This window comes from Rhincodon typus, chromosome 1, assembly GCF_021869965.1.
Source record: "Rhincodon typus isolate 14 chromosome 1, sRhiTyp1.1, whole genome shotgun sequence".
Classification (NCBI taxonomy): Eukaryota; Metazoa; Chordata; class Chondrichthyes; order Orectolobiformes; family Rhincodontidae; genus Rhincodon; species Rhincodon typus.
Window position 1 is genome coordinate 124119131 of NC_063332.1, and position 23680 is coordinate 124142810.

Below are 23680 nucleotides of genomic sequence, written 5' to 3' on the forward strand. Positions count from 1 at the left end.
CCTAACCTGCACATCTTTGGACTTTGGGAGGAACCTGGAGGAAACCCATGCAGTCACGGGGAGAATGTGCAAACTGCTCATGGACACTCGCTTGAGAATGGAATCGACCTTGGACCCCTGATGCTGTGAGGCAGCTATGCTAACCACTGAGCCACCACGATGCTATGATACTTGAGTTTGCAAGACATCGTAGGAGGTTCACCGGTATTGTGTGCAGTGTTAGCTTTAGACAAAATATAGTGAATTATGTGTAAGGTAATGACTGAGTAATCTCAGACTTGACTACATGGGTAGTGCCATGGGAGATCAGCTCATATATGGAAAGTATTACGCAGTGGCAGAATCAGATAGATTCAGCATGGATTCATGAATGGGAAATCATGCTCGACAAATCTGTTGGAATTCTATGAAGATGTAACTAGTAGAGTTGACGGTGGGGGGTGCGGGGGCAGTCGATGTGGTATGTTTAGACTTCCAGAAAACATTTAACAAAGTCCTACATAGGAGATTAATGTACAAGGTTAAAACTAGGAATTAATGGGTTATTTTCAAATTGACAGGCAGTAACTAGTGGGGTGCCACAAGGATCGGTGCTGGGACCCCAGCTATTCGCAGTATATATTAACGATTTGGATGAGGGAAACAAAATGTAACATCTCCAGGTTTGCAGATGATACCAAGTTGGGTGGGAGGGTGAACTGTGACAAGGATGCGGAGTTCCTTCAGCGTGATCTGGACAGGTTGGGTGAGGGGCAAATCAATGGCAGATGCAGTATAATTTGGATAAATGTGGGGTTATTCACTTTGGAAGCAGAAACAAGAAGGCCAATTTCCTACCTGAATGGCTGTAAATTGGGAGAGGGGAGCGTGCAGCAGGACCTGGGTGTCCTTGTGCACCAGCCGCTGAAGGTAAGCATGCAGATGCAGCAGGAAGTAAAGAATGCAAATGGTATGTTGGCCTTCATTGCGATTACAGGAGTAGGGATGTGTTGTTGCAGTCATACAGGGCCTTGGTCAGGCCACACCTATAATACTGTGTGCAGTTTTGGTCTCCTTTCCTGATGAAGGATGCTGTTGCTCTCGAGGGAGTGCAGCGAAGGTTTACCAGGTTGATTCCAGGGATGGCGGGACTGACGTATGAGGAGATATTGACTAGGTTGGGATTGTTTTCGCTGCAGTTTAGATGAATGAGGGGGGTTGGAATCTCATGGAGACTTACAAAATTCTAACAGGACTAGACAAGGTAGATGCAGGGAGGATGTTCCCGATGGTGGGTGTGTCCAGAACCAGGGGTCACAGTCTGAGGATTTGGGGTAGACCATTTAGGTCGGAGATGAGGAGACATTTCTTCACCTAAAGATTGGTGAGCCTGTGGAATTCATTAATGCAGGAAGCAATTGATACCAAAACATTGAATGTATTCAAGAGGCAACTAGATATAGCACTTGGGGCGAATGGGATCAAAGTTAATGGGGAGAAAGCAGGATTGGGCTATTAACTTGGACAATCAGCCCTATCATGATGAATGGTGGAGCAGGCTTGAAGGGCCAAATGGCGGCCTCCTCCTCCTATGTTTCAATGTTTCTATATATAGTGTGTCCATTCCATTTGCACATTATTTTGGCATACATCTGGACATGCCACAGCAGCAAATAATAGCTGATTTGTTGAGTAATCTATTGATGATAAGTAGTTTTATTTAAATAATGGTAAAGGAAATCATTTTCTGATTTGTTTCTGTTCTCGAGGAGCAGTTATAAATTTATGTGCAGACGTTAGTCCTCTGAGAAACATTCCCCAAAAATGCAATTCTATCCGATCGATTTTGGGACTAAACTGTTTAAAACAATTGCGTTTTGGAGCCTTAAAGGATAAGTGAGACAAAGTGCTGTCTGCTTGATGAACACCAAAATCAAGACGCTATAAACAGAGCTAAGTAGTCTCATAAAACACTGACTCCACCATGTTCATTTGAGAATGGTGATGAATGTGAAGCAGGAACAATAAAAACAGTATGAACACTTTCCAGCTCAAACTTGGTGACGCTAACCTTTTTGTATGAGACAGGCTGAAATGGTCTCAAACTGTACAAGTGGTGTATGGAAGATCCTACTCTGCCTCTACCTTGAGCTCCTACACTCAAAACCAATGCCCAGCAGTTTGTTGTAATTTGCTCGACATGGAGGGACAATTAATGCAACAAAATCTTTGGTCGCTGATGTCATGGCAGATGGAACATAATGTGGAAAAATGTGAGGTTATTCACTTTGGTAGGAGAAACAGATGTGCGGACTATCTCTTAATTAGTAAGAGGCTAGAAAGTGTAGATGTCTAAAGGACCCCTTGGTGTCTGTCTGGATAAGTCACTGAAAATGGACACGCAGGTGCGGCAAGCTATTAGGAGGCTTAATAGTGTGCTAGCCCATCTTGCAAGAGGAATAGAGTACAGGATAGAGGTCTTGCTTCTATTGTATCAGAGTTTGGTTAGATCGAGCCTAGAGTACTGTGTCCATATTTCCATAGAGGAAGGTTCGTGAGATACATAATTAAGTAGAATGAGTCTGCATTCTTCAGGATTTAGAAGAATGAAAGGTGATTTCATTGAAGCTTATATTCTGATGGGTTTAGCACAGTGCAGATGCTGAGATGTTGCTTCCCTCAACTGTACAGAGTTTAAATGAAGGAGCCATTTCTAAGTATTATTTTCTAATTTGTTCATGGTATGTGGGTTTTGCCGGCTAAACAAACAGGCATTTCTTGCCCATCCTTAATTGCCCAGTGAGCAGTTAAGAGTCAACCACATTGCAGTAGGTCTGGAATCCCGTGATGACCAGATGAGGTAAGGATGGCAGGTTTCCCTCCTTAAAGGGCATTAGTGAACCAGATGGTTTTTAGGACAATCAACAGTGGTTACATGGTGGCGATTAGGCTTTGCTTTTTTTTCCCCCAGATTTTTCTAACTGAACTCAAATTACACCATCTACTATGTTAGGATTTGAACTCAAACCCCAGAATAGTAGCTAAAGCATTCTGGACTGCCTTCCTGCGCTTGGTTCACATGAAGAGAGATTTGGAAAATTGAAGAAAGAGGACAATTGTGCACGGTAGTAATGTGGGGAAATAGTAAACAGTGTGTGACAGGAAAAGATAGAGCACACACAGATAATGTTCAAACGAATGTTGTTTGTGAGTTGTGAACACAGCCCAGTCCATCAAGCAAGCCAACCTTCCATTCATTGACTCCGTCTATACTTTTCACTGCCTCGGAAAGGCAGCCAACTCAAAGACCCCTCCCACCCCAGTTATAATCTCTTCCAACTTCTTCCATTGGGCAGAAGAGACAAAATCTTAAACACATGGACCAACGGATTCGAGAACAACTGCTTCCCTGCTTATTAAACTGCTGAATGGACCTCTCAAATTTCAAATTTAATGTCGATCTTGTTCTTTGTGCACCTTCTCTGCAGCCGTAACGTTGTAATCCTCGCTCTGTTCTATTGCCCTAATGCACTTTGTATGGTATGATCTGTCTGTACTAGCATGTAAAACAAAACTTTTCATCGTACCGAGGTACATGTGACAATAATAAATCAAAACAAATAGGTCAAAGAAGGGAAAATTGTAAAATGACCAAACTTAATGTTCTTTATCATAATGTAGTCAGCATTTATAACAGATGAATGAATTGATAGCTCAAATAAAGCTAAATGAGTTTGATGTGATGAGAATTGTAGAGAAATGATTACACAATGACTGTAGCTGGTACCTGAATACTCATTTTGGAAATGCAAGAAGAAAAGAAAATGAAGTGGTATAAATGGGATCGGTACAGAGATGAGAAATGATCTTGGTTTAGAGGATGTAGAATCAGCTTGGATAGAAATAAGGGATAGCCAAGGAAAGAAGTAGATTTATCAATTTTACTCCCCTCAAGAAATAATTGGAACTTGGAGGAAAGTTACTGCAATAACCTTGGATGAGTTTAAAAAATATACAGATGGGATGAATCAAATTGGTTAATGGTAGGCTGGAAGATGATTTCAGAATACAGAGAACTTTAAGTTAAATATGAGTTGTTGGGGGAGTTGGTTCATATGAAGGGAAGTTTCAGGACATTTTTCCCAGGACAATATGTTCTGGAACTAACCAGAGAATACTTTATTTAGGACGTTGCAATGCATAGTTAGACAGAACTAATTAAAGTGCTTGGAAAGATTCTTTTGGTAGTAGTGATCATAACATGATAGAGCTTCACGTTTCATTTGAGAATGGATTATTAAATGTGGATTAACAATGGAAACCAGGAAATAGCCAAGACTTTGAGCAAGTATTTTGTATCTGTCTTCAAAGTAGAATCCGCTGAACATATACCTATGATAACTGGGTAAAACCAATGCCAAAAAAAAGGGAGTGTTGAAATAGTGGAAGAGGATTTCTTTTGCTCTCAAAGGACCATTGGTCTTTGGAATTCTCTTCCGCACAGCTGCAGAGGCTGGCTCGTCGAATATTCTCGAGCCTGAATTCAACATGTTTTTTGATCTATCAAAGGAGTCAACGATTAAGGGAGCAGGCAGGGAAATAGAGCTAAAGCCATAATTAGATCAGCCATGATTTTATTGAATGGCGGAATGGGCTCAATGACTGAAATGTCTAATTCAGCTATTATCTTATTAAAGTTTAGAACAAGATTTAGTTTTGGGTTGAGGGGTTAACCATTTAGTATTGAGATTAGGAAAATTTTCATCAGTTGGTTGTGAATCTTTGGAAATTTTACTCTACAGTACTATGGATACTTCTCCATTGAGTGTATTCAAGGCTGGGGGGAAGGTGATAAGTCAATAAATCTATGATCTGACTGGTATCAAGTAGGAAAATCAGTTTGAAAATCTGGCAGCAAGTGAAATTGAGGTTGAGGATCAGCCACAATCTCTCTGACCAACTGCTGCCTCTATTTCTTATGTTCACCATCCTCCCAGCAATGTGTCCCTTTCAAGAACAAGAGAAGCAATGTAATGAGAGTACTATTTGTCTGTAGGTCTCGCACTATTCTGATTTATGTCAGAAACTCTTCACTGTTTGTGGCTGAGTGTCCTGAAGCTCCCAACCTAATAAGCTTTTGTGTGAGCAATATGTGATCTGTTTTAGTGAAATTGAACACTTTTTCTTTTAAATGTGACAATCACAGGATCTGGACACGCCAGCAAAGTAAGCATTTATTATCTGTCCCTGAGGTGGTGAATCCCCTTGTTGAATCGCTGAAGCCCTTGTGATGCACAAAACACAGTGCTGTAAAGAAGGCAGTTCCAGGATTTTGACCTAATGACAGTGAAAGAAAGATGATAGAGTTCCAATGTGTGATAATATGAGACTTGGAGGAGACCTAGGAGGTGATGTGTTTCCATGTGCTTGCTGTCCTCGTTTCACTTTATGCTAGAGGTGATGGGTTTGGGCAGTGCTGTTTACAGGGAACATTGATTACTTGCCATCTAGGTTCCAACATCTGACCTGCACTTTTAGCCACAGTATTTATCCACCAGAGTGTTGCTGGTAGTGAATTCAGCAATGGTAATGCTATTGAACAACAAGTGTAGATGGTTAAACTCTGTCTTGTTTGGAGATGTTCGTCGCCTGACACTTGTACAGTGTGAATGCTACTTAGCCTCCTCCTGAAAATGAGGGTTAGAAAGGTCTAGTGGCAAGCAAAGTATTAGTACGCTGACATGTCTGTTTGATTTATGTTTAGCTGTAAGTTCTTGGCATTCTTAAAGCAGCAGTAATGGTAACTGACCAATAGTCTGGCAACGATAGTGTGGAGTTTATAAGAGCTGTTAGCTGCATACTGTACTGAAGTGGTGTAACAGCAGTGCTGATAATTTTTGTGCCAGCATTTTTTGATTATCTTTTTGCATATCTCTCGGCAGGAAATGTAAAATCTGCAGAACTTGGCAAGAACTGACACCATGTGTCATGATGATTTAGTTTGATTCTGTAGAAAGGGAACTATTCCTACGAATTATAATTGACAAAATGTGAAAGCAGAGGGACAATGAAACTAATGATGTTTTACTCTTCTTTTTGTTGTGAGAATTTGGCATGGAATGCAGCTTTTGAGCCGCTTTCTGGTTTGTAACACATTGGCACTTTGTGTGTGTCAGAGAGAGGAAGTAGTGCTGGATAACGAACTGGCGGAAGTACATTTTGTCTTAAAATCAGAGTTGAGAAAAAAAACACAGGTTGGGATTTGGGAGGAGGCTCCACAAATATCCCCATCCCCATCCCCATCCTCAATGATGGAAGAGCCCAGTACATCAGTGCAAAGGATAAGGCTGAAGCATTCGCAGCAGTCTTCAGCCAGAAGTGCTGAGTGGATGATCTATTTTGGCCTCCTCCAGTGGTCCCCAGCGTTACAGGTACCAGTCTTCAGCCAATTCAGTTCACTCCATGTGATATGAAGAATGGTTGGAGACACTGGATACTGCAAAGGCTATTGGCCCTGACAACATTCGAGCAATAGTACGGAAGACTTGTGCTCCAGAACTTGCCACTCCTTTAGCCAAGCTGTTCCAGTGCAGTTACAACTGTAGCTGGCATATACGTGACAATGTGGAAAATTGCCCAGGTATGTCTCATTCATCAAAAACAGGACAAATCCAACCCAGCTAACTACCGCCCCATGAATCTATTCTCCATCATCCGTAAAGTGATGGAAGGTGTCGTCAACAGTGCTTTGAAGCAGCACCTGCTCAGCGATGCCCAGTTTGGTTCCTGACCTCATTCCAGCCGTAGTTCAAACATGGACAAAGGAACTAAATTCCAAAGGTGTGGTGAGAGTGACAAGGCTGGACATCAAGGCCTCATTTGACCAAGTGTGGGATCAAGGAACCCTAGACAAACTCTCTGCTGGTTGGAGCCACATCTGGCACATAGGAAAGTAGTTGTTATTGGAGGTCAGTCATCTCAGCTCCAAGATATTGCTGCATATGTTCCTCAAGGTAGTGTCCTAGGTCCAATCATCTTCAAGTGCTTCACCAGTGACCTTCCATCTAAAGGTCAGAACTGGGGATGGTCACTGATAATTGCACAATCTTCAGCACTATTCATGATTCCTCAGATACTGAAGCAGTCCACGTTCAAATACAACATGATGTGGGCAATACCAGGCTTGGGCTGACAAGTGGCAAGTAAACTTTGCACCATACAAATGTCAGGTAATTACCATCTCCAGTAAGAGGCGAACTAATCTTGGCCCCTTGACATTCAATGGTATTCCATCACTGAATCCCCAGTTCAACATAACACAGTAGCTACAAGAGCAGGTCAGAGGTTAGCAATACTGCAGTGAATACCCTACCGCTTCCCTCGGCAAAACCTGTCCATCATCTACAAGTCAGGAGTGTGATGGAATACTCCCCAGTTACCAGGATGGATGCAGCTCTTTCAATATTCAAGAAGCTTGACACCATGCAGGACAAAGTAGCCTGCTTGATTGGCACCACATTCACAAATGTTCACTCCCTCCACCACCAATGCTCAGGAGCAGCATTATATACTATCTGTAAGATGTGCTACAAAAATTCACCAAAAATCGTTAGACAGCACCTTCCAAAAGCACAACCACTTCCATCTAGAAGCACAAGGACAGCAGATACATGGGAACAGCACCACCTGCAAGTTCCCCTCCAAGATACTCCCCATCCTGACTTGGAAATATATCACGTTTCCTTCACTGTTGCTGGGTCAAAATCCTGGAATTCCTCCTCTAAAGGCATTGTGGGTCTACCCACAGCACATAGACTGCCATGATTCAAGAAGGCAGCTCACCACCATCTTCTCAAAAGCAACTATGGACGGGCAATAAATGCTGTCTCAGCGACAACCACAGCCCACAAATTAATATAAAAAGAAATAACAGCTGGATTTTGTAGTCAGCAGAAAAGAAGACGTTCACCAGTCATTCTGTCTACAAACCTTTTACAATGAAGAATTGATCTTGTTCATCTGTAATCTTTAAGCAGAGCAGATAACAACAAGGCTCTTCAACCAATCAGATTGAAGAATCCTTGCAGAGATGTGCAAGGAGTGAAATTGGTGTCATACAGATATGTTGATTTGCTGGGGTCGAGCAATACTGCTCGCTGTTACCTCCATGGCCCTGCTGTATTCTTCATCGACAGCTCTAAAGTACACAACGTGATTTGAAACCTGAAGCACTGTCTGCATCCAGGGAATTGAGTCTGTGGAACTATGTGGATAAACTTATTCTCTCGCAGTCTGAAACCAGAAATGTAAGTAGATGCAAGTCATCTAGGGAAAGTAAAATAAATTTGGGAAAGGTAGATTATTGAAAGAGAAAATAAGAGTAAAAGATACAAAAATTGATTTCAATCTTTTTTTAAAAATCTCCAGCACTTGGTAACTTTTGAAGGATTATGACTCCATAGTTGTAAAGTTACACATGATAACTGAAACAGAGATTCTTTGGCAATAACTGATATTCGGCACCCTGTTTAAAAATTCATCTTCTCCTGAAGAGACCAGGCCTAACCTTTGCTATTTTTACTCTGGAACTAATAGGCAAGTACCACAGTTTCATGCCATAGCATTGATTTCAATGCTGAGTCTTTTGGCGAGGAGTGGTACAGCACATGCGATGAAGACCCTAAGGCATAGGAGCAGAATTAGACATTTGGCTGTTTGAATGGTGGAATGGACTCAATCATGGCTGATACGTTTCTCAAGCTATTCTCCTGCTTTCTCCCAATAACCCTTGATCCCCTTAAGAATCAAGAATCTATCTATCTTTGATCTTAAATGCATCCAATTACTTGATCTTCACAGCCTTTTATAACAATGAGTTCCACAGATTCACCACCCTCTGAAGAAGAACTCATTTTGGATTTTAAGTCTACCAAGGCTATTTCACTATTGTTTTCCAGCTAGGACGTTGTTCATTTTTACAATGTCCAAATATTTAATACCTTCTTACAGCCATCTGAAAGGGAGCATAGACAATCACATAGCAATGGAATACCGTAATAAGAATGACCTTTTTGTTTTCATTCAGTTTATGGATTAGCCAAAACCTTTGCCACTTGGACAAGAGACAGTACTTCTAGAATTAGGATTTGTGGTTTTCACATTGAGTGCAGAATTGTATCATAGTTCTCAACTTAGTGTTCCTCATCTCAGTTCAAAAGTGTTAGCGCTTCACTCTGGGGCTATGCCTGTGGATCCTAGTCTCTCCTACTATTGGAAACATCTTCTCCACGTCCACTGTATCCAGGCCTCTCAGGATTCTGTAAGTTTCAATGAAATGAATGAAGGATCCAAGCACTCCGCCAACAAACTTTGGATTTTTGTGTTAATTGTGCATTCTACAGCTGTTTGAGATTGCAGACCAACTTTCTCAATAGGCATGGTGATTCACTGTTATTCTTGCTATTAAACGCTGGCCGTTGAAAATGTTGCCAAAAAAGTGGGTCAGAACAAAAGTCGATCAGAAGGATGTGCCGTGAACTTTTCCTACATTAAGCTGTTACATTTATTTTGCTGCATTGTCTAGTGAATGTGCTTGAGGTTTAATGTGATGTTCTGCTGTTGATTGAGTTCTAAAAATAGATTTTGTGAAAGCAAAATGGTGATTACAGTAATTTGAAAATAATTTGTGAATCATGGATTTCTGCTCCGTTCTTGCATGCTTTACCAATAATTTACTTGGATAGTACTATTCAGGAGCTAATTTTGAAGCTGTTGAGCATTGGACCATTTCCAGGAAATTGATCTAAAATATGAGAACTGCAAAATATATTGGTCATAAAGACCTGAAGGTAAAATGGTAATAGTATAGAAAGCTTTAAGGTACGTTGTAAATATTTAACTCTAATTTTTTTATATTAGGTAACACTGCAGGAATGTGGATCTTGGTCTTATTCCCCTGGCACCACAGAGCAACGGTGCTCAAGAAGAATAGGGGAATGCAATTTATAATCCCTGTACAGCAGTTAGCAATAGTGGTGATAAAAAGACTACTTGGAGAATTGGAGTCAGTACTAAAGCTCGTTCAATTTGTGCTCGTGGAAACCACAAACCCTAATTCTAGGAGTCCTGGCTCAGTACTAACTGGTGAAGGTTTTAGCTAATCCATAAATTGAATGAAAACAAAAGGTAATTCTTATTATGCTTTTCTACTGCTGCATGATTGTCCATGCTCCCTTTTAGATAGCTGTAAGAGCACATTAAATGTTTGGACATTTCTTAAAGAGAAAGAACAATGTCCTAGCTGAAAAACAATAGTAAAAAGAACCTTGGTAGACTTCAAATCCAGAATGAATTAGCACTGCGCAGCCTTATCATTATCTCTGGATTGTTTTCCTGTGCATCGAACTCATGCAGGCTAGTGTGTTTTTTTTTGAGGTACGAGATAGGGTGGGTGGGTCGAGTAGGGACAGTATGTGGACAATGCCACAACTTTCAAAAGCATTTTGTCTAGCAAGCTCAAAAATATGAGGACTCGGAGTAGTTTGGGATCAAAGTGCAGCGTTCAGCTCGATTGTGTTGATCCATACGAGAAGATAGTTGCGGTATATTTACCAGGGCCACATTGAATATTCTGAAATTGATTAGTTGACTTTATGGTGTTGATAATAGCAGTGGTTTCTGCAGAAGTGGCAATAACCAAGTGACTGAAATGACATTTGTAGGCATATGCTGTAGAAAGCCAAGTGCCTCACAATTGAATAGGAATAAATTGACCAATTTCATGGAGTCTCCATTTAAAGATAGTGTTTTGAATGCAGCACTGTAAATTTTCGAGCTGGCTAATGGATGGCAATCTCAACGTAGCTAAAGTTATGATTTGCATACTGGTTGTTTGTTACCAAATATAACCTGCCATCCAAATACTGCAGTTTTATCAGCAAAGAGAATGGTTACATATCTATTTGAAGTGGTATTATATAAGCTATTTCAAGTTGAAATAAGAGATCAGTACTGTGTAGATGGATTTAGCTTACTCAATTTAAATATCCTGCCGCAAAATGGTGCAGGCTTGGGTTCATGAAGTAAATTGCCTTTGCTCTGCATGCATGACTTTCTGAAATGTTGTGTAGGTTGGTTGTCCTGTAGAGCTGCTAATTAGGAATTTGTTGGAGTCTGATGGTTGCCATGACAGCACAGCAGCTGTCAGAATATGAATATTATGCAATATGCTGATGTGTTCAGCAAAAAAAAGGTGAATCTTTGAATTTATTTACGTTTAATTTTGGTATTTTTAAGAAGAAAGCAATCTTCGACACATTTATAAACTTGTATACTTGCAGAATTTGGGAGGTTGGGGTGAGTAATGTAGACTGTTGCGCCTTTCTGCTGGATGACTGGTAGAGAAACTTTAGTCGCTAAAGGTCTGACCAATGACTTTCTGATCCACTTTGAGAGTACAAGTTACCACTGCTGTTTGCTACAGAATTGATTTTGACTCAGTACTTACACTTAAGTTGTGGTCAGACCTGCTGTAATGATTTATATTTTTAATTGGTAGTATATATGAAATCTTGACACATTCTAGTCTTTGAATAAACAATACCGCCTAAATGCACAACCTTGAGTAACTCATTTAAACATCAGTATTACGTACCAAATGAAATACTCGTTCTCCAGGCTCTGCCAAATGACTCCAAGCAAGTTAATTGATTTCATATCATACTTGCTTGCCAACATCACATACTTGGAATATATGATATTTTTACCTCTTCATGACTTAATATTGTCCTGATGCTTTGTGCTAAAATCATGCACAATGAGATGGTTGCAGAATTTGGAGGCCAATCATCTCAGTCCCGCATCGTCACTGCACGAGTTCATCAGGGATGTGTTGTAAGTCCAACTTCCTTCAGCTGCTTCATTAACTATCTCCCTGAATCATCTGCTCAGAGGTCAGGATGTTTGCTCAAAAACCCTTAGATATTGGAGCAGCACATGCCCCTAGACATGGACAGCATTCAGGCTTGGGTGGAAGGTAGTAAGGTTTGGGGAGTGGTGGTCTCCAACAAGGGAGCGGTTCACACACTGACATTAAAATAGCGTAATGTTGCGAAGAAAAATGGAGATTGTTGGAGAAACTCAGCAGGTCTGGCAGCACCTGTGAGAAGAAAGCAGAGTTAATATTTTGAGTCTGTTGACTCTTCAACAGGACTGATTCTGTTCCTGTTTTAATGAAGAGTCACTGGAGTTGAAACATTAACTCTGCTTCTTCCTATAGATGCTGTCAGACCTGCTGAGTTTCTCCAGCAATTTCTGTTTTTGTTTGGCCTCTAGCAGCTGCAGTTCTTTGTTTCAATTTTGCGTTATGAAGATGTTTCAGTATTTTTTTTTAAAGCATTTATATTTGTAGGATTGTGGATGTAGTTGATTTAAAAAGACTGAGGAGATAACAGGACCATTTTTTAAAAAAAAGTCACTGAAAGGATACATTGGGACTTTTAATTTCATAAAGACACTGCTTTGAAGTCACATGGCTTAAGCCATTTACTAGTAAAGACATGCCTGGGTTGATGGCTATCATGAAATAGTTTTTATTTTGGATAGTGCTTGGCGTTCATTTGAGGTACAGCCTGCTGAGAAAGTGAGCTACCTAACTCTTCATCTGCCTTTCCAAGAAAACCCTTTTGAGGCCCCAGTGTAATAACTGAAACACTGATCCAGCTGGTTTTTCCAGAAGAGCTTCTGAAAGAATTATTCTTAATGTTTCCTGAACATATTCAACACAGAAGAAAGGAAAGCCCTGGAAAGACTCAGGAAAGACTCAAGAAAGACAGGAACATTGTAATCTTACCGGCGGACAAGGGATGCATGACAATCATCCTCAATAGAACCCAATACATTGAGAAAGCTAACGCAATGCTAGCAAATACCAACATGGCGATAGACCTGACTGACACCACAGTTAGGAAACAAGATTACAATGACCCTGAAGAAATTACGCAACTCGGGAGACATAAGCAAGACGGGCTACCGAAAAATGAAGCCAGAGGGATCCAACACACCCCAATTCTACAGACTCCCCAAGGTACAAAATCCAGGGGTCCACCTTAGACCCATTGTCTCCCTGCCAGGTACACCAATGTATAGACTTGCCAAAGAACTACAACAGAGATTGAAATACTTGGTGACAATACCACCCACTCCATCCACTCATTCCAAGAATTCCTCAACATCATCAGGGACACCAGGATAGAAGAGGACGAGATGATATCCTTCGACATAACAGCACTTTTTACATCCGTAAACACTGTCCTAGCCAAAGAGACAATTGCCACACTGCTGGGTGAATCAAGTTGGCAGGCACCCCAGGACACCAACAACATCAATAAGGAAACCACCATGAAACTACTCGATCCATGCCTCTCAACCCACTTCACCTTCAATGACAGCACAGACAAACAAATCAACGGAACACCAATGGGATCCCCGATATCAGGATTGATTGCAGAAGCAGCAATGCAAAGATTAGAATGGACAGCGCTCCCAACTATACAACCCAAATTTTGGGTCTGATGTATAGATGACACCTTCATGATTATTAAACGCACAAAACTAGAAGAAACCCACTGACACATAAACAACATCCTCACTGGAATAAAATTCGCAGAAGAAGAAGAGAACCAATAACCAACTACCCTTCCTGGATATAATAGAACACAAAAACAACAGGGAACTCCAGACTAGTGTATATGGAAAGACCACACATACGGACCAGATACTCAATTACACCAGCAATCACCGCACTGCCCACAAATGGAGCTGCATCAGGACACTATTTAAACGAGCCACAACAAATTGCAGCAACCCGGAACTACGCAAATCAGAGCAGAAACACTTGCACGGAGTCTTCAAAAGGAATGGATACCCGAAAAACACGATCCACCGTTACCTCTGAGACAGACCACAACAGGAAGACACAACAGGACCAGACTCACTAATCACCCTACCATACATCAAGGACATTTCAGAGATGATCACACAACTACTCAGACCCCTAGGTGTCAGTGTAGCCCACAAATCGACAACCACCCTACGACAGCTACTGACGAACGTAAAGGATCCCGTACCCAAAACCAGCAAAACTGAGGTAACATACAAAATACCATGCAATGACTGAGAAACGCTACATAAGCCAAACTGGAAGAAAATTGACTTTATGGATACATGAACACCAACTAGCCATCCAAGAGACACGACCAATTCTCACTAGTCTCACTGCACACAGACAATGAGGAACACTAATTCGACTGGGACAACACATCCATAATCGCACAAGCCAAACAGACACACGCCAGGGAATTCCTGGAGGCCTGGTATTCCAACTGGAACTCCATCAACAAACACATTGAATTTGACCCTGTGTACAAACCACTGAGAAACCAAACCGGACGTAATGCCAACCACCCCAGCAAACCGAGGCACATAAATAACAAGTGGGAAAGAATGCAGACACTTCACCGGAGGCACACTGATGATGTTACCTAACAGGGTGATGAAACATTTGCAACCAAACCCACTGGCTCGGCGAGCAAGTCTACAGCCTCAATTTCTGCTTTGTCACCCTGCATTTGAGAGTGAAAGAATGGTAAACCACTGCTGACAAAAATGATCAGGAAATCGGTTCAAGGAGAAGTATGAGCAGGCAACAGACAAGGGCTGGACTTCAGGCAGAGGACCCATGCCAATATATAATTAACAAACCTGCTCAGTTGAACCTAAAAACCCCTTTGGCAGCATTCAGGCAAGAGTTTTAATGTCTTGACCAATATTTGGTCCTCAAACAACACCACAGAAGATTTAATGGGTTATTTATCTACTTTGTTGTTTCTAGGTATTTACTTTATTACAATGTTCTGTCATGTATGCCTACAGAATAAAATGTGTTCTTAATAGAATAATTAATAAGGTACATGATCCTTTTAAGATACCTTATAGATATGAAAGAACGTTTGGTACTAAGATAAAATTTGTTTGTTTGTTCAGTTACATTTCTTACCATTACACATCTAACTGAGTCCCCGTAGTAATTTCCCTTCCAGTTCATCTGATCTCATTAAAGACCCACCTCCTACACCCTCGCCATCATTCCCAATAAACTGCTGAGCAGTGAACTTCTTTCCTGGTCTCAATTTTAGCAGGAATTGTAAATAGTTTCAACATTCACCAAGACTCCTTTGACAGCTTTTTACAAACCCATGGCCTATACCACCTAGAAAGATGAGGGCCAGGGATGGATGGGAATTTTTACCGTGAACAAATTCCCTTCCAAGGTACTTGTCGTCATGTCTTTTTGATAATATATTACCTTTTGTTTGCTGTCATGTTTCAATATCCTGGAAGTCTCTTCTGCACAGCATCCTACACCAGATGGACCGTAGTGATTCAAAGAAGGCAGCCCACCAACATCTTTTCACTAGTAATTAGGGATGGGCAACATATGCTAGCCTTGCTAGCCTTGCTAGCAGTACCCAGGTCCCAGGAATGACGAGTAAAAGCACCTTGTGCACCAGGCAGCTCTTGTTTCTCACTGCTTAAAAGTATTGCCATCGCACCCTTTTCTCAACATCATAACTGTCCCTGGAAGCTACCACTCAACATAAACTTCACTTTCCTCTGAGAGCCTTGGAGTTCGCAGATTTGTATTCGGCTCTTTCATGACTACCTGTTTGAACACCAACAATCTCACAAGCTGGGAAGTGCCATGACCAAATTCAGAATCTCATTCTCTGTGTGACTGTCATGCATTATAGATCTGCACCCTCGAACACAACTGATCAGTCTGTCATCCAACTTAATGGGAATTCTCTTGCTTAGTTCCACTTGTAACTGGCTAATTATTCACTAGCTAAGCTGAAGTGAGCTTTGACTCCACAGAGGACGAAGCTAGGAGCTTCATAATGGGAAACCAGAACAAGCATAAAATGATGCCAACATTAATAGGAGAAAATCAAGAGGCAAAAGGGAGGGTGGAAATTAGAACAACCGCAATCGCTAGAGAAAAGATGCAAGGAAAAGAAATGGGAGTAAAGTCTCCTGGGCCTGATAGCTTGCATTCTGGGGTCTTAAAAGAAGTGGCTGCGGGGATGAGTGGACACATTGGGGTTGTAATGTTTAAAAATTCCATAGCCTCTGGAAGGTCCAGCAGATTTGAAAACCACAGATGTAGCACCTCTATTCTGGAATGGAAGGAGGCAGAAGAACCTATGGGCCAGTTAGCCTACACCTGCATTTGGGAAAATGGTAGAGTCAGTTATTGAAGTGGTAGTGTACGTTTAGAAAATTATAATACAATCAGCAGACTCAACATGATTATGTGAAAGGAAACTTGTGCCTCTCCCAATTAGATTTTTGAAGATGTAACAAGCAGGGTGGATAAGGGTAAACCAGTGTTTTAGAAATTCAAATTAACATTTGTAATGTTCCACAGAAAAGATTACTGCAAAGCTAAGAGCTCATAATGTTGAGGATGATATTTTTAGGATTATAGGAGATAAACTAATTAATAGAAAACAAGGTCAGGATAAAAGGATCATTTTTGGACTGGCAAACTGTAATGAATGGAATATCACTGGAATTATTGGAGTTGCAACTATTTAGGATCTATATTAATTACCTGGATTAATTCATTGCCTATATTGTAGCCAAGCAGTTGATAATATAATAAGAGGTAAGAGATCCCTCTTAATCAAAAATCTCTCCATGGCATTCAAACTTCCATATCCTCAAGATCCTCTGCTGTTGTAAACCTATCTTTCTCCTACCCACAAGTACCTGACTCTGGCTTCATTTTTATGCCTTTCACTGCCTAGGCCCCAGATTATTGAGCTTTTTCTTAAAATCCCCTTGTGCCTTCAACTCCTTCTATTTAAAAACTCAACTCTTTGGGCTTAGTTTTTGATCACTACTCCTAATTTCCTCTTTATTTTTAATCAACCAGTTTTTTTCCTTGTGCCTCTGAGAAACATTTTCCATATTTATGGCATATATAAATGCAAACTACTGTGTAGAGACATTAGTGTAGATCATTCAGTTTCTGAAGCCTGATTTGCTATTGAGCTAGATCATGGCTGATCTGTGTCTACAGTAATTGCTCTGCTTCCCTCCATATCTCTTAATACCCTTCATTAACAACTTCATGATCCCTATCATGAAAATTTCAATCAATCCAGTAACTATGGCCTTTTGGGACAATGTTTTGAAATTCTGTTAGCATTTGTGTAAAAGATTTTTACTGAATTGAGTCCTAAATGGCCTAGCTCTAATTTTAAAATTATGCTTCTTTATTCAAATCACAGGAAAGAAATGAAGAGCAAATGTGTAATAGAATTACTTTATTTTAAATATCATGATTAAATTTCCTCTCAACATTCTAAACTAAAGGGAATTCAAACCAAGTTTATATTGCTTGTTTGCATAATTTAACTCCTCTGGACCTAGTATAATGCTGATGAAACTGTGTTCTACCCTGCAGTCAATTTATTATCTGGTACTGTGCCAGAACTGAATGCACTACAACAAATGGGATTGGACCAAGGCTCTGTATAACTGAAATATTACCTCAACTTTTATATTACAGCTCTGTTGTTGTAAAGGCCAAGATTCCCTTTTTTTTGTTAAAATCCCATTTTCTATCTGTTCATAGTGATTTCAATACGTAGATACCTAAATTCCGCTGCCAGCTCCTGATCTCTCAGCAGTAAGACAAAGTCTGATATATCTTTCTCAGATATAGGCTGACATTTCTCCACATTTTAATTAAATCCACCATACTTTTACTTATTCACTTAGTTCATGTCCCTTTGTAGCTTCTTGCATTTATTTACACAATGCACTTCCTAATTTGATATCTTCTGTACATTCTATACAACTATTTCCTCATCCAAGTCATTAATATACATTGTGAAAAGCACAAACCAATGTAGATCCATGAAATTGCTATTTGCTTCACCTTGTCAGTCAGGGAGCTTCCCCGTCCCACTCTGTTACCTATGACATTTCGAAGGTCGTATGAGGGTATCTTTTTTTCTTCCCTAGGTATTTTGATTTCTCAAATATTGGCCAGAACCATGAACTATCCCAACTACTAGCTCACCGATGATGTTTTCACTTGAAATAAAATGTTCCTGTGATCTGCAATCACGTACATAAGGTTCAGGTTTTAATTTTCAGGACTTTATATTCAGCTACTTTAACGGTTGCCATTTGTTTAGTTTGTCCAAAATCTCAATGATTGATTTGATATTGCTTTCATGATGGAACCAGTGGTTTCAAAGTTGTTTTTTTTAAAAGAGAATTCTAATTGAAATAGGAAAGTGCCCTGAAAGTTTCTCTGAAAAATGAGACCAAAACTGAGATTGGAAGCCAAAAGCTCTTGGGGAGACAAACTGGGTGAAACCACTTTAAAGGGTGCAGAGTCATCAAAACTTAATGATCCTAGTGAAGTGGTGGAGGCAAGACCCAGAAGCTAGAATAGACAAAATATACACTTGCTGCAGCCATATCTGCTACTTGAAAATGATATTAGTGGATCTATGCCCTCTTAACCACTGTAGGCAGAATTGAGGAAGTTCTGCAAACATGTACCATTTTGGCAAAAACTTACTCTGTGGAATTTTGCTTAGTTGTTTTGTTGCTGTCAGCTGGAGATCAGGCTAATTCCTCAAAGTAAAGAAGCTGAGATCCATCCTGAGGAAGACAGATTTTGAACCACTTTTATTGAGATTTTTAAACACTTTTAGCCAGCCCTTTCAATTGTTTTATGACACATCTCTGAAGCAGGTGCAACTTTTGATCAATCTTCTGGCTCAGAGATAGGGACACTACCACTGTGCCACAAGAGCCCTTTTATGCTAAGTTAGATTGAGGCAATTTGCAAAATCTTTCATAGTTGTACCTGCCATGTAGCTTGTAATTTATCATTTATAATTGACCACAGTTTGCCTGTTAATTTATGTTTAATGTTGATTGTGGGTTGTAGAGTACAGGTGACTAAGTATTTAGTGTTTGTTTTGTTTTGGCACTTGAAATCATAAAACAAAAGTATTTTAAATCATGGAATCTGCATCATTGCTTCAGTAGATAACTATAATTTCAGATTCATTCTTTCAAAAAATGTTACTAGTCTCGACTGAAATTTGTTTTCCTAAGTTATCATTGGCCTTCACTTCACAGTAACTCTATTGGTTTCATTCTTTTAAAAAAAATTGAACAAAACTATTAATTGTTTAAAAAGGTGTAATTGGGTTTTTAACACCACGTTCATATTTTTTGTCATACTATCTCTCTGGCTCTGAAAACTTAATTATGTATTAGTGAATATCAAGATTGTGCATTGTCATAATTCCAGAGATTTTTACTATAATAATTAGTCTTAAAGTTTGATTTTGTATATACATGATATAGTATTTATATATCAGCTTCTAACAATATCTATCCCAATTATTTATTTGTCCACTGTAAAAAATATTATTAAGTGGAAGATAATCGGAATAGATTACCAATTGATTTGCTGTCTGTGACTTTTCTTCAATATTAATTGCTGCTTAACTTGTTCAATGGCATCACTGTTACTGGATGCTAGAGATACCCCACTCTTGGCGTCAGAATCAAATTGTCGTCTGAAATCATGAAAACCACTCTGCACTAATTACCGAATCTTTATGGGCAGCTTTCTTTGAGGTCAGTAGCAAGCACTGTTACTTTGCTGTATACTGCAAAATGCAGACCAGTAACAATCTAAATGTGAGTATGAAGTTACAAAGCTGTAAGTTCTGATAAGAAATGTAAATCTGGCTGACTGAGTAAATTGTAATTATTGTCTGAAATGTATTGTTATAGGTATTACACTCCATCTATGTTACTTGCATTTTCTGCCTCCCATCAGTGTATGCTTTTAGTTTTCATTCCTCACTCTTTTATTATCAATTCATTTTTGGTGAATTTCAGGGATTTATTGTTCCTAGAGTGCTTTGATGTCAATAGACACTGATGAGTGCTCACAAATGTGAGTTGCAAGTTCATTGTATTCTACAGATTTTCAACATAGACCTTGTAAATTAATCCCAGAAGATTGCTTGATCTGCGTCCATCTGGGACTGGATAGTGTTTTGAACTTCTTAGGTTCTGTATTTGTTTTGTGGTTCTAGACTTGAATCTTTTTGGCTGAGCCTTGTCTCAGGTCTGATTATCTGTGATGAAAGGTGTTAAAGGGTTTGCATTTTAAAATAGAAGTAGCTTTTAAAATTTGGCCAAAAGATATTGGAAAAATGCTGAACAAACAGTGGACGTTAGTGTAGATTAAAAGCAAGGGTCACTGGATCTTATCAAGTCAAAAAAAAAATTCAATGATGTGAATTATGTAGTGAATATTCCAAAAAGGAGGAAAAATGTGTGTGCTGTTTACGTGTTGAAGAGAGTTTATAAAAGGAAAGATAGTCAGGAGAAAAGTGTATTTACAGTAGTTAAATAGGTAATTCAATAAAATATTAGAAAAATTGAAAAAAAATCAAATTTAAAAACTCAATTTGGTCTTCCTGTAATCAAATTGTATAATACAGAGGAGCTTAAAAGTTTTGATGAAATATTAAGCTACCTTCCAAAAAAAACTATCAACATGACTTAAAAAAAGCTAATACAGACTCCTAAATTGATTTCATAGAATCCCTACAGTGTGGAAACAGGCCCTTCGGCCCAACAAGTCCACACCAAATCTCAGAGCATCCCACCCAGACCCATCCTAATATATGCCCTCTACCTCCCTGAACACTACGGGCAATTTAGCATGGCCAATCCACCTAACCTGCACGTCTTTGGACTGTGGGAGGAAACCGGAGCACCTGGAGGAAACCCATGCAGACACGGGGAGAACGTGCAAACTCCACACAGACAGTCGCCCGAGGCTGGAATTGAACCCGGGTCCCTGGCGCTGTGAGGCAGCAGTGCTAACCACTGAGCCACCGTGCTGTATTTGAGTGAATATGCCAGGATAAATGTCTTTGGCTACACATAAAACAACATCTTTACAGACTCAACCCAGTGAAGTTAGCTCAAATGAGGAAAGGGAGCAAGTTCATGATGTACAATTACAAGTATGCCCCCAGTCTTGTCTTCTACAGGATGGTTTGAAACTCACTGGTCTGAGAATTTGTAATGGGTTACTGATCTATCCCTTGCAAATGTGTGAAGCAATTGAATGTATAGTCATACTAAACCATCATTAATTCAATCAGGTTTTTGAAGCAGTCATCTCATGGGTGAAACATGATAAGGAACCCCGGCAGGAGCACATGGCACGATTGATGGAAAATGTCCGGCTGCCTCTCCTTACACGTGAATACCTGGTGCAGGTAACATTACTGTATGAAGGGAAGTGGTCTGGAAGGGCCAAATCATTGTGGGTGTAGTTTTTGAAAATTATGAGTAATTATAGCCAGATTTTGTTTACAGTACAGTTCTTTTTTATATAAAGTCGGTGAATTTAATTACCTTTATCATTGTCTCTCTTGGGGAATAAATTAAGAGAATCAGTTTTGCCTTTTCTATCTATCACCTTAAAAATAGAGCCAATGTGGTCAAGACAGAGCAGTCGATCAGTGTATTGATGAGCTGTGACAGAGAGGTAACGTGTGCTCTCTTGGAGAACCAGAGTTGGTGTTGGCTTTTACAAGATTATTGACCAACCTATTGTTATCTGATAAAAGAGAAAAACACTTGAAAATAATGTGCTAAATGTTATTCAGCACTTGCTTATAGCATTAAAAACTGTTGATTTTGTTTAACAGAGAGTGGAAGAGGAGACATTGGTTAAAAATAGTAATGCATGCAAAGATTACCTCATCGAAGCAATGAAGTATCATTTGCTTCCAGCGGATCAACGTGCATTAATGAAAACAACCAGAACAAGATTAAGAACTCCAGTCAGTCTTCCAAAGGTATGTGATTCTCAATATCTCAATAGTTGTGCAATCAAACACATTAGTTATTGCCACATTCACGCAACTCTGCTCAGATTTCATAACATTCTTGCTACCAAATCCCCTTTTTCTTTACTCCAGCTATAAGTGTATCAGCCAAATATCATCCTCTTTTGAGTTTCATGCACAGGAACAATCTAGGAGTCAATCAAATCATAATACTGTAGATTGCCAGATTGGCTAAGTTGATGATATAACTGCTTGCATCTTCTATTACAGAAAGCCATATAAATTTTTGTGACAAATTCAGGGCAGGATATTAAGGCAAGTTTCATTAATAACCATTTAGACTACATATCAAAATAATGTAACATATTGTGTTTTCCTCATTCTAACAATTGATTGAGAGATTTGTGTTTCTCTCTTTTTTTTCCCTCCTTTGCTTTTTGAATAACTGCATGAGTTTAGTTGAGGGATGAGCACATTTTCACAGTATGGGTGTATTGGATCTTAGTTTTATTTTTCCTTCCATAAGTAAAATAATGAAACAATTGATTTCTTCTGCAGCTTGAGGTGTAATGCAGAACTTTAATGAAACACCACTTCACCTTTCAGGTGCTGGTGGTGGTCGGTGGCCAGGCGCCGAAAGCTATCCGTAGTGTGGAGTGTTATGATTTTGCGGAAGAACGTTGGTACCAAGTTGCGGAGCTTCCCTCTCGGAGGTGTAGAGCAGGTAAACAAGTGCTGATTAATACTCAGTTTTGGATATTATAGATCATAGAATCATAGAATCCCTACAGTGTGGAAACAGGCTCTTTGGCCCAACAAGTTCACAACGACCCTCAGAGCATCCCACCTAACCTACACATCCCTGAACACTATCAGCAATTTAGCAGGGCCAATCCACCTAACCTGTACATCTTCAGACTGTGGGAGGAAACCGGAGCACCCGGGGGAAACCCACGCAGACACAGGGAGAACATGCAAACTTCACACAGCCACTGTGCTGCCCCCGGATATCTTGACTTCAGATATAAAGTGTTCCAAATGATGTCCCTGAAAACCTATCTCCTTGACCCAGGTTTTGGTCACTTATCCTATTATCTGTTCTTGCATCCAGTTTTTGTCTGATACCATTCCTGTAAAGCACCTTAGATTGTTTTGATTATAATAAAAGCCTTATCAGAGGAACTGATTTATCTTCGGTTTTTAAGCTGAGAATGCTTTGCAACAAGATTTTTTGTTATGTACCAAGATTGCCACATTACTGTCATAGTAGTACCATTACAAACAGTGCTTGCTTTGATGCCTAATCTCGTACGTCTATAGTTCACAAAACATATCCTGCACAGGCCGTTGTCATTGTTATACTGTGATGGATGGCAACTGTTTTGCTCCATGCGATCAGAAACTGATGAATGAACAGTTGATTTATTTTTGACAAGGAGGATAGAATGTTGGCTGGGATACCGGGTGTCTGCTTCTGTTGGAAATTTCACTGAACTACCAGAAAAAAGAGCTGGTGGTGTCTCAGTTAAAAGATTTGAAAGAGGGATCCTTCTGTTAATATAATGCTCCCTCAGTATTGAATTGATTTTTTTGTTTAGCGTAGATTATGTGATCAAGGCCAAGAGTAAATCCCAAACTCTCAATCTCATTATTTGGAGCTAAGAAATGTAATCGAAACAATGTCTTAATGTCTGTTGTGCAGGGACCTTAACTCTGCCTTA

The 23680-nt window shown here is 39.8% G+C and overlaps 1 protein-coding gene across 1 annotated transcript in view; it reads left to right on the plus strand.

Annotated features, from left to right (window-relative positions):
• Positions 1 to 23680, plus strand: part of LOC109913789 (kelch-like protein 2) — a 45641-nt gene that overhangs the window by 11194 nt on the left and 10767 nt on the right. Inside the window, exons 3-5 of the mRNA XM_048605838.1 lie at positions 21267 to 21383; positions 21819 to 21968; positions 22566 to 22683. Of these exons, the coding sequence (XP_048461795.1) occupies positions 21267 to 21383; positions 21819 to 21968; positions 22566 to 22683 (385 nt within the window). The remainder of the gene's footprint in view (positions 1 to 21266; positions 21384 to 21818; positions 21969 to 22565; positions 22684 to 23680) is intronic.